Here is a 13171-nt window from a genome sequence, read left to right as displayed (position 1 = left end):
AGTCTGTAAGATGTGGGGCCCCCTGTCATAGGCCGGGCAAGCAAAGTTATACTGTCAGCTATCATCATGTGATAGTGAACAACCAACCAGAATGTGCCTCGTTCTGGTACATGAAGTAGGTCAGCTTGAAGATGACGTTCAGACGATATCATAAGATATGAACAATTGGACAGTGTCAAGGTGATACATAATCAGTATTCCACAACAAGTATTTACCCCCAAAAATTACTCCCAGTGTGTGTTTTGTTTTTTACTTTTACTGAACCAGTTAAAGCACTGAGCTGCAGCAGTCCGGTCCATCTGTCATTGATACCATGTTTTAGTTCAACTCCAGGCAGCCATAAATGATGCTGCRTTCCAGTAGTCCTGGGAAGTGGTAATTTCCCTGTTCCCATTGGTAGATTTAAACTGGAACRMCCCCTCCAGTGGTAATATTCCACTCGTAAAGTAGAAGAAACAAAACTGCCCCCAGTTTCAACTTCAAGATGGSGGCTACTYGCAGCTTTAGAAAGTTAACTCCGTAACTTTTACTATTAATTATCTTTCTTAATTATTTTGTTCATGTTTAATCACTCACACAAGTAGTGTGTTTTCTGTGCAATATGATACGTATTAAAAGCAATGTTTATTTGCATGACATACGTAATAGAGCTCTCTTTTTGTCATTGTGTATATTGTAGCAGTGTTGTAGGTAGTTTAGCAGCAACAATACAATTGCCTGTCGACTAACTGGAATGCAGTTTCATATGGTTTRTTGGGAAATGACGTCACTACCATTTACCAGTTCCGGGAATACGATGTTAAATGGAACGCAGCATGATTCTTCAGTCTTTCATGCAAGTGGAGCCGTTTTGTAGCAAATGTATACTTGTGCACAATGCAAGTGTGTTTGTCTTTTACATGTGAACTAAAACAATTTTGTTGGACAAGGTGAGAACGAGTTTGAGAGCATCTTGTAACTGTGAAGGATGTGTCTCTTTTGGGTAAATTCCAGGCACTCAAACATGGAGCACCAATAACTGGGCTAATATAAAAATCAAAAGCAGATAGATAGGGGTAAAAAAAAAATTACTGAAATAAATGCATTATTTTATGTTAAAACTATTGAGTCAAAAATGCATTAATGACGGATTTTAATAAGGTTGATCTTCCCCAAAAACCATTAGAGAGTTGTACAGTTACCATCAGTTTTTTCAAGAGTATTTGRAACAACAAAAGTAAAAAGAGAAAATTTTAGGCTGACAGGAACAGTAGTGTGTATTGACAACACCAAAAAGTTCAAAGCTAAATTAACTTGTCTGATTTTCCCCCATGAGATCTTTAAGGGTTAATATTAAAAAGATACTTTTTTAGCATCTTTTAAATGACTTTGAATAAAGCACACACCTGTTAACTTTATATGTCCGGCTTCATCAAGCAAGATGCTGAAAGAGAAAATATTTTGTCCAGATGTCAGCTTCAAACAGCAGCAGTTTTCCAACATATACAGATCTTTGTTTCCTGTCACCTAATGACCTTTACGGTATATTTGTGACAGATTATAAAGTTCTGAAGGTTTAAAGTACACAAAMCAGAGAACACCACTTAAACCTACATAACATATAAAATACAGTTGTTTATCTGAGCAATTTCTGTAAAAAAAAAAACAGATTTTATTCAAAGTGGAGCAAAAATGATTGAAACTGGAGTATTTGATATTGTACTTCACAGGGTGAAAATATTAGCTATCTTTAATTTTGAAAATAAACAAGAGTGGGTTCATTTTCGTGTATTGTAGACTATAAAATGTTTTTCTAAATATATGAAAGAAACCTTTTTTCACATCAGTGTGAATTGTCAATGAACTTAGACAAAAAGGTACAACCATAAATCCAGTATCTCACGGAGCTGCAAGTGTTTGCGACAAATAATGAAAGTCGTTGGCAAGAAGGTTTCTGATTCTGTMAAAATACTGTAAACCACTGTAGGAAATTTAATAACACATTCATGAAAACATAACTGGATGGGCTTCTATAAGTGATTAACTTTTAGAGYCAACCCAATACACGATGGTCATCAGGACCAAAACCAACTTAGAAAACAAAAATGTGGCTGTAACTCCGTCAGTTTAACAGATACGTGTGAAAATTTATGTGGTGATCGCTGAGAGACATCCTTAACATATAATCTACACTGAACCTCATCTTTTCTTAAACTTTAGCATCAACTGTTGGCAGTCAACCCAGTCTGTTAGCAAAATWTCACACGCACCACTGCAATATTTTGATACATGTGTGCACATCTCATAACTACGCACAAAATTAAATGACTCAAAAGATGTTTACAGGATTTTAATGGTACTGTTTAATATAAGCAGCAGCTAATGCTAAAACTAACACTACAAACTTGTTCAATCATCTGAAACACCGCCATAAACCAGAGTAGGCGGAAAGATGGAAAATGTGGGCTGAGGCCACGATGTCAGGGCGCTTCATGAGCGGCAAAGCAAGAGCTGGAAGGAGATATCGCGGGGTGGGGTGTGGCATATTGCATTACTAAAGATATGCTACCACTCCATATTGTAGAAAAGGTGGGTTTCAATTCACAGCTTACTATTTTAATCTGTTTAAAAGAAGAAGTCAGTTTTGACTGATTTTTAGTTTAGTTTTATAACACAGGGTTTTTTTAAGAGTCATATATCATCTGTTAATCATCATCATAATAGTTATCAGCTAAATGCCACATTTAATCATGAGTCGTGACTAACTTTTTGCCAATAATGCCCAACCCTAGCCAAAACTAAAAAACTACAGGAGCTGTATACCGGCAATCAGCTGCTCAGATTTTAAAAGATCAGAATGTGCCACAAAAAAAGTCAACTTCTATACATGTTGAAACTCCTGGCAAATACTGTATTAGCCAAAATGTCACCACGTTTGAGCAAATGGGTAATGTAGTGAGATTCCAAGCGACAGTTTGCATCTTTTCTTGTAATTTCGTGTCTCCAACTAGTAGTTGGAGACACGAAATTCTGCCACAGATGCAGTGCAGTGAGAAACTGGCTTTAATGACTTTGCAGGGTGGTAGATACAGTGTGGTGCTAAGATTAATCAGGTTAAGGTGTTRGTCGTGATGATTCATACTTCTCTGGCTTGAGATCTCTGTAAACTATGCCCAGGTTGTGAAGATGGTCGAGGGCCAGAGCCAGCTCTGCAAGGTAGAATTTCACATCTTCCTCTGTAAACATAACCTAATAAGAACTGGACAAATTTACTCTCTGAACTTAGAGGAGAAATTCAGCAGCAAATAGAACAAAATACACAACTCCAGTATTAAGCTTCAGTTGCAACAAACAAGAGAAAACAAGCATTAATATTGTCATTATGTCAACATTTCAACATATGATTGAGCCGGCTGTAGCTTTGACACTGCTAGCAGCTACCGATTTGGTTTGTGAGACACACTTTCAAGTCGAGGTCTGTCTGGAGAACAAACGCACATTGTTGAAATGCTGCAAAAGCTGTTGGGAAAAGCTGATTTGAGCCTCTAACAGACAAGTATTTTTACAATAGAAAAGCAAGTAAACATTCACAGAAAAAAAGGTGTTTGCATGAGGAACTAAAGTCAGAATCGAAATGAATAGCACACAGGACAACCAGGGACAAACGGCTGGGGTGTGTTTAGCATTTTATAAAAGAAACAAAATAATCCAGCACCTGTTCAATTTGTAACTGACAACTTATTTCCTTTGGGTTTAAAAATAAGCACCGTAACATCTGTTCAGCTGATTTCCACAAACATGACTGATAAGTACTCAAATAAATAATACATAAAAATAGGCTTGGGCGGTATGAAGGCCTTTTATTATACTGCGGTGTCAAAACATGATGACTGTATATAAAAATTATGATGGTATGAGTCACGTGAGGTGAAGTGATAAATTTCTACAAGGTTGCTATGAAAACTGGGACATAAACATTTCAGAAGACGTCCCATGTTGTTACTGACATGTGTTCTGAGTTTCTCTTCTTGAGAAAACAAACGGGGTTGGGGGTGGGGGCAGAGTCATCCCCCTCTGTCGTGCCTCCAAATGAGGTAAAAAAAAAAAAAAAGAAAGGGAAATTTTAAAAAACCCTTGGAATGAGTTCAACACGCCACAGACACCTCTCTGTAATACCGTGGTATTTTCTAAAGGTTTTACCATGGTATGAAAATGATCAATACCGCCCAACCCTATATAAAAATCTAAAAACATATGATGTTTTTCTTCTTGGTAAGCGACATCAGGGGAAAGTAAGCTTTAGTTGCAACAAAATATAAAGGTTAAAAAAGTTGTCAGCTTACCTCTTTGGATAAGCGAGTGAATACATCCCCTCCCCTGAGAAAGTCCAGTATTAAATACAGTTTCCCTTCTGTTTGAAAGGCTGCAGAGGAGAAAGAAATAAAGTAATTAAACGCTGGTTTAATAAACAAATATAAAGTTCAAACACTTTTTGTAACAACGGGCAAAAACATTCAAGATCTTCTGTGTGAACACATTTCCAGGGTTCCAACATTTTCCCTCATTTGAGGCCTGTGTTCACTGGCTTCCAGTTCACTTACAAATTCTTACATTTCTAACAAACAAAACTATTTTAAAATTAATATGTATGCTTTAAAACATTTTAACAGTTCTAGCTCCTTKCACTGCTGCACTCTCTAAGGTCAGCAGAGAACCTGCTTGATATCATTCCAAGGAAGAGAGACAAGCTCAGAGGTGACAGAAGTTTTTCACTGCAGGTTTAAAACAGGAATTATTTACCTCCTCGTGCCCTTTTTAAATCTCGTTTGTAAACAGTTTCACTCTCCAACCTTTGACTTTGTGTGGGATGTTGACCTTTCACGTTATGGTGCCTTTATTTTTTTACATTTGTTCCATTTACTTGTTTGGTAGATTTATGTATTTATTTTTGTCATTTTTTAGCACACAGCACTTATGTCAGCTTGTTGTTTTTAAGTGCTTTATAAATACAAATAATAGTGTGGTACTGCACACAATTTCTAATATAAATTCCTAGCAGAATGATACAGAATGATACAAATAAAAAGAAATTGGTTGACTTTTACACTCCCACATAATTTAAAGTTACCAGTAGGGGTGTAACRATTCATCGATCCATTCTGATATATCGGTTCAATGGTTAATGATTCAATTATATCCAGGAAAAATKAAAATATCAATCTATATCGTCATGTGCTCGATGTGAATTAAAGAGTAACTTACCCCAAAATTAACATTTTTTAGCTGATAAACTGCCTAGAATGTGTCTAAAATGTTATATAGTACTGTTTGTGCTATTTTTAATGTTTTTGTGCGTATTTGTCCAAATCTGTAACATTTGGTCTAAAAACGTCTTTTTGCTGCTCATATGGGTGGAGCAGTGGTACTGCAGGTTAATTTACATATTGGTTAACGGCTCTCCGCTGTGACGTGCTTCTCCACAGTTTCGTCACAGCGGCTGTGTTCTGGTATAAAAGCCTCTCTCTAAGACACGCCCCTGCAGCAGTCAGAGGGTGGAATGGTGCGTTCACACCGAACGCGATTTCAGCGTCGGGAGCATCAGGTTTACATGCAAAGTCTATGGTGGATGCGCTTCAAGCAACGTCGGGAAGTGCTGCGGCGCCTCAAGTGCGATTAGAGCAGCGCGATTTGAACGATTTGAACGATCTGAGCGTNCAGCAGTCAGAGGGTGGAACAGTTAGCAAGCTTAGCATGATCGTCTGTTGACCTTCAGCACTCAGGTGAGGAGAGCTGACTGCTGCGCTGCTCTCTCTCTCCATCTCTCCACACACACACACAGCGGGAGGGGAGGAGGGAAAAAAAGGCAGAAACACAGCGGGGCAGCTGCAGCCCTAACGGACCAAACTTCAGTCAAACACGACCCAACAGTTTTATTCCTGATTTAAACTAGTGATCTTGAGAGCAGCTGCAGCTGTATGCTTTTATTTTTTCATGTCAGGCTGTCGCGGAGCGCTCCATTCCTCTGTCCTGTGAGGCGGACAGCTCAGCTGAGGCTGTCATGTTCTCTCGTCCTGGCCACACCTCCGCTCTCTAATCCCTCCTCCCCTACCCACTTTGATGCATTTTTCAAATTTCGCCTTGGGGCGGAGTTATCTTTTCACAGGGGGGTAAGATACACTTTAAATTCATATGCCTAACACATTCATTGTGTTGGATGGGCATACAATATCGTATTATAACCGATCGCAGACATTTGAATTGAATCAAAATCGTATTGTGACACACTTTGTGATATTGAGAAATATCAAATCATCATCCAAACAAATTGATGTAATATCGTATCATGATAAAGCAGGTGATTTACATCCCTAGTTACCAATTAACCTAATATTTTGTTACCTACCAGGTAAAACGAGCCGAGTGGGCACTCGGTTCTGTCGACAATTTAAATTTAATCTTTCAGAAAATGAAACAGTGGATAGAAATTTTAAAAAAAAAACACTGGAAACACTTGTGTTTCTTCAGATTTATCTTTCTTCCAAACCAAATTCCAATCTTTTCAAGCCTGCAGAGGAACCCTGCATTTAGTTGCATGCTTTCTGTGTACAGGAGTGTCAATCTTACCGTAGTGCAATTTCACTATGAAGGGGTGATTAACTTCCACTAAAATGTCTCTCTCCATCTTGGTACGAACTCTGTCCCTGACTGGAGAGACAAAACAGGAAGAGAAAGTGAGACAGAAATTTACCACAGAACGCACTGAGAAATCTGTGCAATGGAGTTTTGTGCAGACATAAAAAACTGTGCAGCGTTACCTTTCAAAGATGCTTTTTTTAATACTTTCATTGCATATAACTGACCAGCATCTGGACCCAAGATCTTCCTGACAAGAAACACCTGCGTGAAGTAGGACAAAATTTTCAGGACATAAACAATGATGGAGACATTTAGCCTCAAAGGGACATTTTTTTCAGCTCTATTTAACTTTCTTAAAGCTCCCTGTGCCTCGCAGTTCAGCACTTTTCCTCCATTTATAGAACGTCTGTGATAGAAAAATAAAGGAAGTATGACCATGAACACTCTCACAGAAACAATGCAACACGCTGCAGAGTCGACTATCTGTTTTGCTACTACTTTTGTTGTTGCTACGGCTACCAGGTAGTAGCACAAACAGCTGACAATGAGACTAACAAAATAAAATCTGGGCTGACGTGATTTATTGGATGAATGAGAGATTATTTTCATAAATCAATTTATAGGTAGATTTGGGGCCTGGGGTAACTCGGCGGTCAGCGCCATGGTCTTGTAATCTTGAGGCTGCAGGTTCGAGCTCAGGTTGCATCAAAAAAGGGCATCTGGTGAAAAACAATTGCCAAATCTTTCATGCGAGTTTGCTCTCTGTGGCGACTCCTGCAGAAAGGAGCAGCCAAACGGTCTCTAAATRAAGACTTTAATAGAGAAACACAGGAAAATAAAGGTTACAGTAATAAGGGCCTGCACAAATATCAGTATAACCTATAATAGGGCCTGTCAAAAGGCAGACTGCAATCTAAATATGGAAACAAAGTCTTATCTGGACCTGGAACAACAGAGAACAAAAGATGGTAAAACATGTTTGTCGGCATTTTCAAAACATGCGCGCACAAGATTTGACTTGGAGAAAAAGATGTCGCTGAGCATGGAGGAATCTGAATATTACTCCAATAAGACTCAAACTTTGCTGACAAGACGGTGCAGGAAAAGTCTAAGAGAGCAGCGACTGATCTGAACGCATCATGTCGTTGTCAGCACTGAATACTGTCAGATTAAACACATGGATCCAATGCTTGAGTTTGACAATCTGGTTTCTGAGTTGTGCAGCAGTGAGTATTTCCTTGAAACAACACAAAATGATTACTTAAATAAGAACAAATTGAAAAGAAAAAATATAAAGAGCAAAAACTATGGAGTCAAACTGAAGTGCAAAGAGAATAAAACAAGTCTTGATGCACTTTGTCAATAGTGGATCTAATGTGAACGTGTGAACTAGGGCTGCAACGATTAGTTGACGTAATCGACAACATCGATTATAATGCATTTTAATGTACCAGCAATGCAATCCATGAACTGCTGGGGCCAGAATTGCTTCTATTGTCTGTGCTTGTATTGTTTACTGACAGAAGAAGCAGCCGCAGCAGATACATCAAAGAGCGATAATGGCGAAATGCAAAGACGGTCACGTCAAAAAAGGCAAAACAAAGAAGATTTAAACGTTAAAAATCTGGTGTAATTTGATCAAAAATCAATCAAAGAAATTAAAATGCTGACTTGATCATTTCATGGCAGGTCAACGGCTGTGAAAACTTCATGATCACCTGAACTGCTAACATGCTGGAGCCGTGATTATGTCTTCWGCAGATGGGTAAGTTTCAGAAAGTTTGTTTGTTGTCAGGTTGATGCCTCRTAGATCTGATTTTCAGTRACTGGTGCTGTAGCAACTGTCTAGAATTTTGTTAGTTTACCATCAGGAAACAGTGTTTATTGGAAGTGGAGCTATCAGTCATGCTAATGTCAGCTAAAGCTTCAAATGCTTCATGTTAAATCCCTAAATTATAGTAATAATACATCCTCTCCTCTCCCGTTTTTTTAATCGTGGTGAAATCTTATTTGAACTTTTGGTCGGTCAGATTCAGCAATAGGATGGATTATCTTCTTACTTTTATGCACCTGAWTGTTGCTTTAACCAAAATCCTTCTTTGGTTTATTTTGGACTTGCAAAGCCACATCTACACCCTGCAGGGCAGGTTAACAGCCCCTCATGCTGGGGGAGAGGCTGCTATTTTGAGTCATTTGGATATTAGCTGTTTGTTCAAAAGACTACTTGCAGTTCAATTTGTATTATATAATTTAACATTTATTATCTTTACATTTATTATTGTTGAAATACATCTGAGTAAGCTATTAAGCTCAAGGTTCAAATTAATATGTTCCATGGGTCATTTTAATTTGCTATGGGAACTTGTTATGTTAAAGTAGAAAGACCGGATAACAGGGTGACATTCACAGATGTCAGCAGGTGAGAAGAGACGTGCACTGGAGCTGGAACAGGAGGTGCGCCCRCAGAAGGACGTGACAGAAATAATCCTTGACAAATCAAAAAAAGAAATTATCGCAGATTAGTYGACTATCAAAATAGTCATTAGTTGCAGCCCTAGTGAGAAGACAGTTAATAAATGTATTGATTAGTGTGTGTTTGCACAAGAATTTGAAACGCTCGTCAGCATTTTACCATCTAAAACTATTCAGTTACTTTTCTSTTTTGTTTGGCTTTTCCCCCACCTGATAGTATGAAAATCTAATTTTATTTTAACTGTACGAGAAGTGAAAAGAGAACCAACAGCAAAAAATATATATATTAAAGCTGCAGTAAATTGAACATTCTGTGACAAAATCTAAACAGTGGCTGTGTAAATCCTGTTTAAAGTYTCAAAATACCAGTTCAGTCCAGTTMAGTCCAACTCCCTGTGACCTGTTCAAAGTTTGAATGACATTTTTACTGTGAAATTTGACTGAGCTACAATACTCCAAAGAGGATCGAGTTCTGTTGTGTCTGGGAAAATGTTTTCATCTTTTTTAAAACTTATTTTACGATGTATGATGTACTGCGACAAAAAGTCCTGATCAAGCGGCAAATTGAGCTTTCTTTTTCTTTTTAAAATATCCATAGCTGTGGGAGGAATAGCAAACCAGCGAGTGAAATTGTAAAACAATAGCTGATTAGTAATAATGGTGCTTTGATGCTGAAGTACCACTCTTAATTGTTCTCACATGCAAATTATTTGGTCAAGGCCTATTCTAAATTTTTTAATATATACAAAAAAATAACACAGATTCTTTACATTTCATCTCGTCATTCATAAATCTGCAACTACAGGTGGAAGAAATGAGCTGCTCTGGTGCTTCTCGAGTGTTAAGTGATCTGCTGAGTGTGCTCACCTTGCCGAAAGAGCCCTGACCGAGGACTTTTAGCAGTTCAAACTGAGAAGGATCAGCTTTCTCACAGCCCTCTTTCACATGGTGGGTGATAGGAATCTCTTTATACGTCCCATCATCCTACAATTAGTGATAGCGCCATGAAACAAGCACGCTMTAATAGAGGAGCAGTGTGTTCAAGATAAATACACAAAGACTTAAACGCAGCTTTACTTACACAGTTTGAGAATGACTCTCCCTCCTCCATGGGCTCGTCCATGATCTGATGTCCATTGACCTGCAGCGCACACACAAACAAATAGTCAAAAACTATCAGGCGTCAACAATAAACATTTTCACGAAGCTTATTCATTCTTGTTTTTCGCTGAGCAGGACGGTGACTGCAGCTGCTGCACGCCCACATGAAGGATGGAAGATTCAACAGATGAAATCGATGAGTCACATGCAATAYGACGGTGCTCTCACTTTTCCAACTAAAGCTTAAATTTGTTGTTAAACACTCAGGATTTCATACTTTAATCTCACCCAGCTGTCCAGCTTTCATTCCGTCCTCATAAACCCTTCAGTATTAGCRTCCCTAGCCTAATCCCCCAGCCAGTGCAAAACAACATCTCTGACCAGCTACAGTCGGCATTCATCCTCTTAGGATGAAAAGCAGATCTTGAGCTGGTCTGGTTGACAAAGGCGGAAAAAATGTACACGTTAGGACTGATTTATCTGTATTTTGTTCACAAAATCAATGTAATGGAAGAAGGCTGTCACATTTGTCAGCATCAGGATGTAAATAAACCAACAAAAATCTCAGAAATAACCACATCTAGGTCTGTGCGTTTCACTTTTGTGCTGAAGCTCAGTCTGCGTTGTGCATTTGGTCCGGTGCSTTTGTGTGTGTTGGATTCCATCAAGGCTCTGAAGAGGGGAGGATGAGTCATAGTGCTAYGCAAGCCCACTCAGTGGGCGGAGCCACCGACACACACTCTGTGAACAGAAGGCAACAAAACACTTTCCAGCATCTTACTGCTACAGAACCACTACAACATCCCCTGTCCCCTGTAAACATTTCAAACCACAATACCACCCCAGACCCCACATACGCCTAAAGGGGGGGAAACCTTTGTGCATCTGTGATAAAATACCACCCAGGCTGGTCAAAGCCAGGGGCAACACTTGTGTCATAATTCACACTTAGATTTTCACTCCCACCTTTTGCTGTGGCTCATCACAGCTTGTAACCGAGTGCAGCCTACACGCGCAGCACACCCAGGCAAGCCTTTTTATACACGCCTGTGACTCTCACACAAATACCCTCATCTCAGTATCACACAWAAGGTTGATAAAACCTAAGTGTTAATGTCAAAAAGGATGCAAAGAGGATTAAAATGCAAGCATTGATGCCTGCGAGTCTGAATTTTTGTTGTGTGCAAAGATTTAAAAAAAAAAACTCAGGGAATTAAAAAGATGCAGCAAACAATGGAAAAGTGTTAAAATCGCAGCAAAGAATTCAATTTGTAAAGATTTCCAGATCTGTAACAGGTATAGGTTAAAAAAAGAATAGTTAGTTAAGCAAAACTTGGCTTTAAAACACATTTAGACAGTTTTGATTATTCATGCGAAAATCCCTTTAATGGAGAGGTTTGATAGCAGGATGGATCAGTTTCACAAATGCAAACGAAAACCAAACATTTCAAAGGGTTGAGACATGACATCGTTATGAGTTGTTTTGTTTTGCATCACAAAAGTCACTTGAGATGATCTGCAAAGACATGTAAACTTAACAGATCCCTTATGACTTATTTTTATGATCCAATGATGAGTTAAASAGTACTTAACTCCAATTTTAGTCACAAGTGAAAGTTAAAAGTTATTAAGTCGCTTACAAATCAACACCATGACTAATTTTAAAGTGCAGCTGACAAGTCTGCGGTCATGTTTTGTACTTTCCTGACCTAATTTAGCAGCAAGCGTAACTTTAACACACACGCAGATCTTTCTATCTTACCATGTGCACAAGGAAGCGTTCAACAAGCCCCCCCTGTTTATCTTGACGGCGGCTGTTTGTTAAAAACTTGCCTCCAACTTTCGAGCCTGCAAACTGTCAACTAGCATGCTAACGCTAGCTAATGCTAGGCTATGAAGTAAACTCCGGAGCGGCGTAAATAACAACAAAGAGCTAAAATGAGCTCACGTGTCAATAAACAAAGAAACCAATACGTGTACCGATGAAAGACTGGCAGTAAAAGCCCAGACGAAAGCTGCGAAACTGATACAAAGTGGCGCCGAAACTAGAATAAACATTAAAAACCAGCTGTTAGCCTAAGCTAACGTGTTAGCATGCATCACGGTGCGCTGCGGGCAGGTCGTGACGCGGTTTCAAGCCTCGCAGGCTAACTTAACGGGACGTCACAACGCAAAAATATCCGACCTGATAAGATAAATATGCAAAGCATGCATTTTCCCGACTCACCTCACTGCTAACGCTGTTTACCTCCATCTTGTTGCCAGGAATTTCCTCCCTTCACGTCTAAGGCATCGTAGTCCACCTAGTGCCCCTCTCCACGTTGCATGTCTTTTCTCCCTCTCTCCCTGTGGAAGTCCGTGTTTTCTGCTGCCTGGGCTTTTAGCCGACCGGTACGTCAGGAGGGACGGGGGGGGGATGAGAGGAGCAGGTCGGTTCGTGATGAAGAGGGAAACTGCTTAACGTTGTTGACCGGGACCACGAACGCTTCACCGCTTTTACCCTGCCATGACTGCGAATATGGCGGCCGCCGTGGTACCTGACCGTTGGTGAATGAGAGTTTTATTGACGTATTTGTGACGCAGCTCAGTTAAGGATTTCCCCCCCAGTCCAAAACCAAAGCAGCACCGTTTCCAGACAGAGAAGGAGGACGCGTGGATGTGGTTTAGGAGGAGGGAGGAGGGGTGGGGGGACATGCTGTGAACGGACACACTCACATCCGGTGTGCAGACACACAGACCTTTCTGCCTGAAACAGTAATTAGCGCCACTGTGTCACAAGCGAGGAGTTTCCAAAAATGTCGACGCAAGTTGGAAACAACAGAGCCCCCTCTCATGACCAGTCCAAGCTTCATGTTTAGGGGTGCAGGGATGTTTAAAAGCCACTGTACACAGCAAAATCAAAAGTGTTAGATTTCCAGTGTTAGTGTTGTCTGTTAAAAATACAGTGTTAATTTAACACTTCTTGGTCTAATTCAACAATGT

At 39.5% G+C, this 13171-nt stretch overlaps 1 protein-coding gene across 1 annotated transcript in view; it reads right to left on the bottom strand.

Moving 5' to 3' along the window:
* Positions 1-12859, bottom strand: part of rps6kal (ribosomal protein S6 kinase a, like) — a 26916-nt gene extending 14057 nt beyond the window's left edge. Inside the window, exons 1-8 of the mRNA XM_014022072.1 lie at positions 12417-12859; positions 10170-10229; positions 9956-10072; positions 6796-6877; positions 6605-6685; positions 4324-4403; positions 3123-3229; positions 1387-1424 (exon numbers count right to left, since the gene is read on the bottom strand). Of these exons, the coding sequence (XP_013877526.1) occupies positions 1387-1424; positions 3123-3229; positions 4324-4403; positions 6605-6685; positions 6796-6877; positions 9956-10072; positions 10170-10229; positions 12417-12443 (592 nt within the window). The 5' untranslated portion in view covers positions 12444-12859. The remainder of the gene's footprint in view (positions 1-1386; positions 1425-3122; positions 3230-4323; positions 4404-6604; positions 6686-6795; positions 6878-9955; positions 10073-10169; positions 10230-12416) is intronic.
* Positions 12860-13171: the final 312 nt, after the last annotated feature.

This window comes from Austrofundulus limnaeus, unplaced genomic scaffold (genome assembly GCF_001266775.1).
Source record: "Austrofundulus limnaeus strain Quisiro unplaced genomic scaffold, Austrofundulus_limnaeus-1.0 Scaffold317, whole genome shotgun sequence".
NCBI lineage: Eukaryota > Metazoa > Chordata > Actinopteri > Cyprinodontiformes > Rivulidae > Austrofundulus > Austrofundulus limnaeus.
Note: the sequence above shows the minus strand (reverse complement) of the source record. Positions and strands in the feature narration are given on the sequence as shown.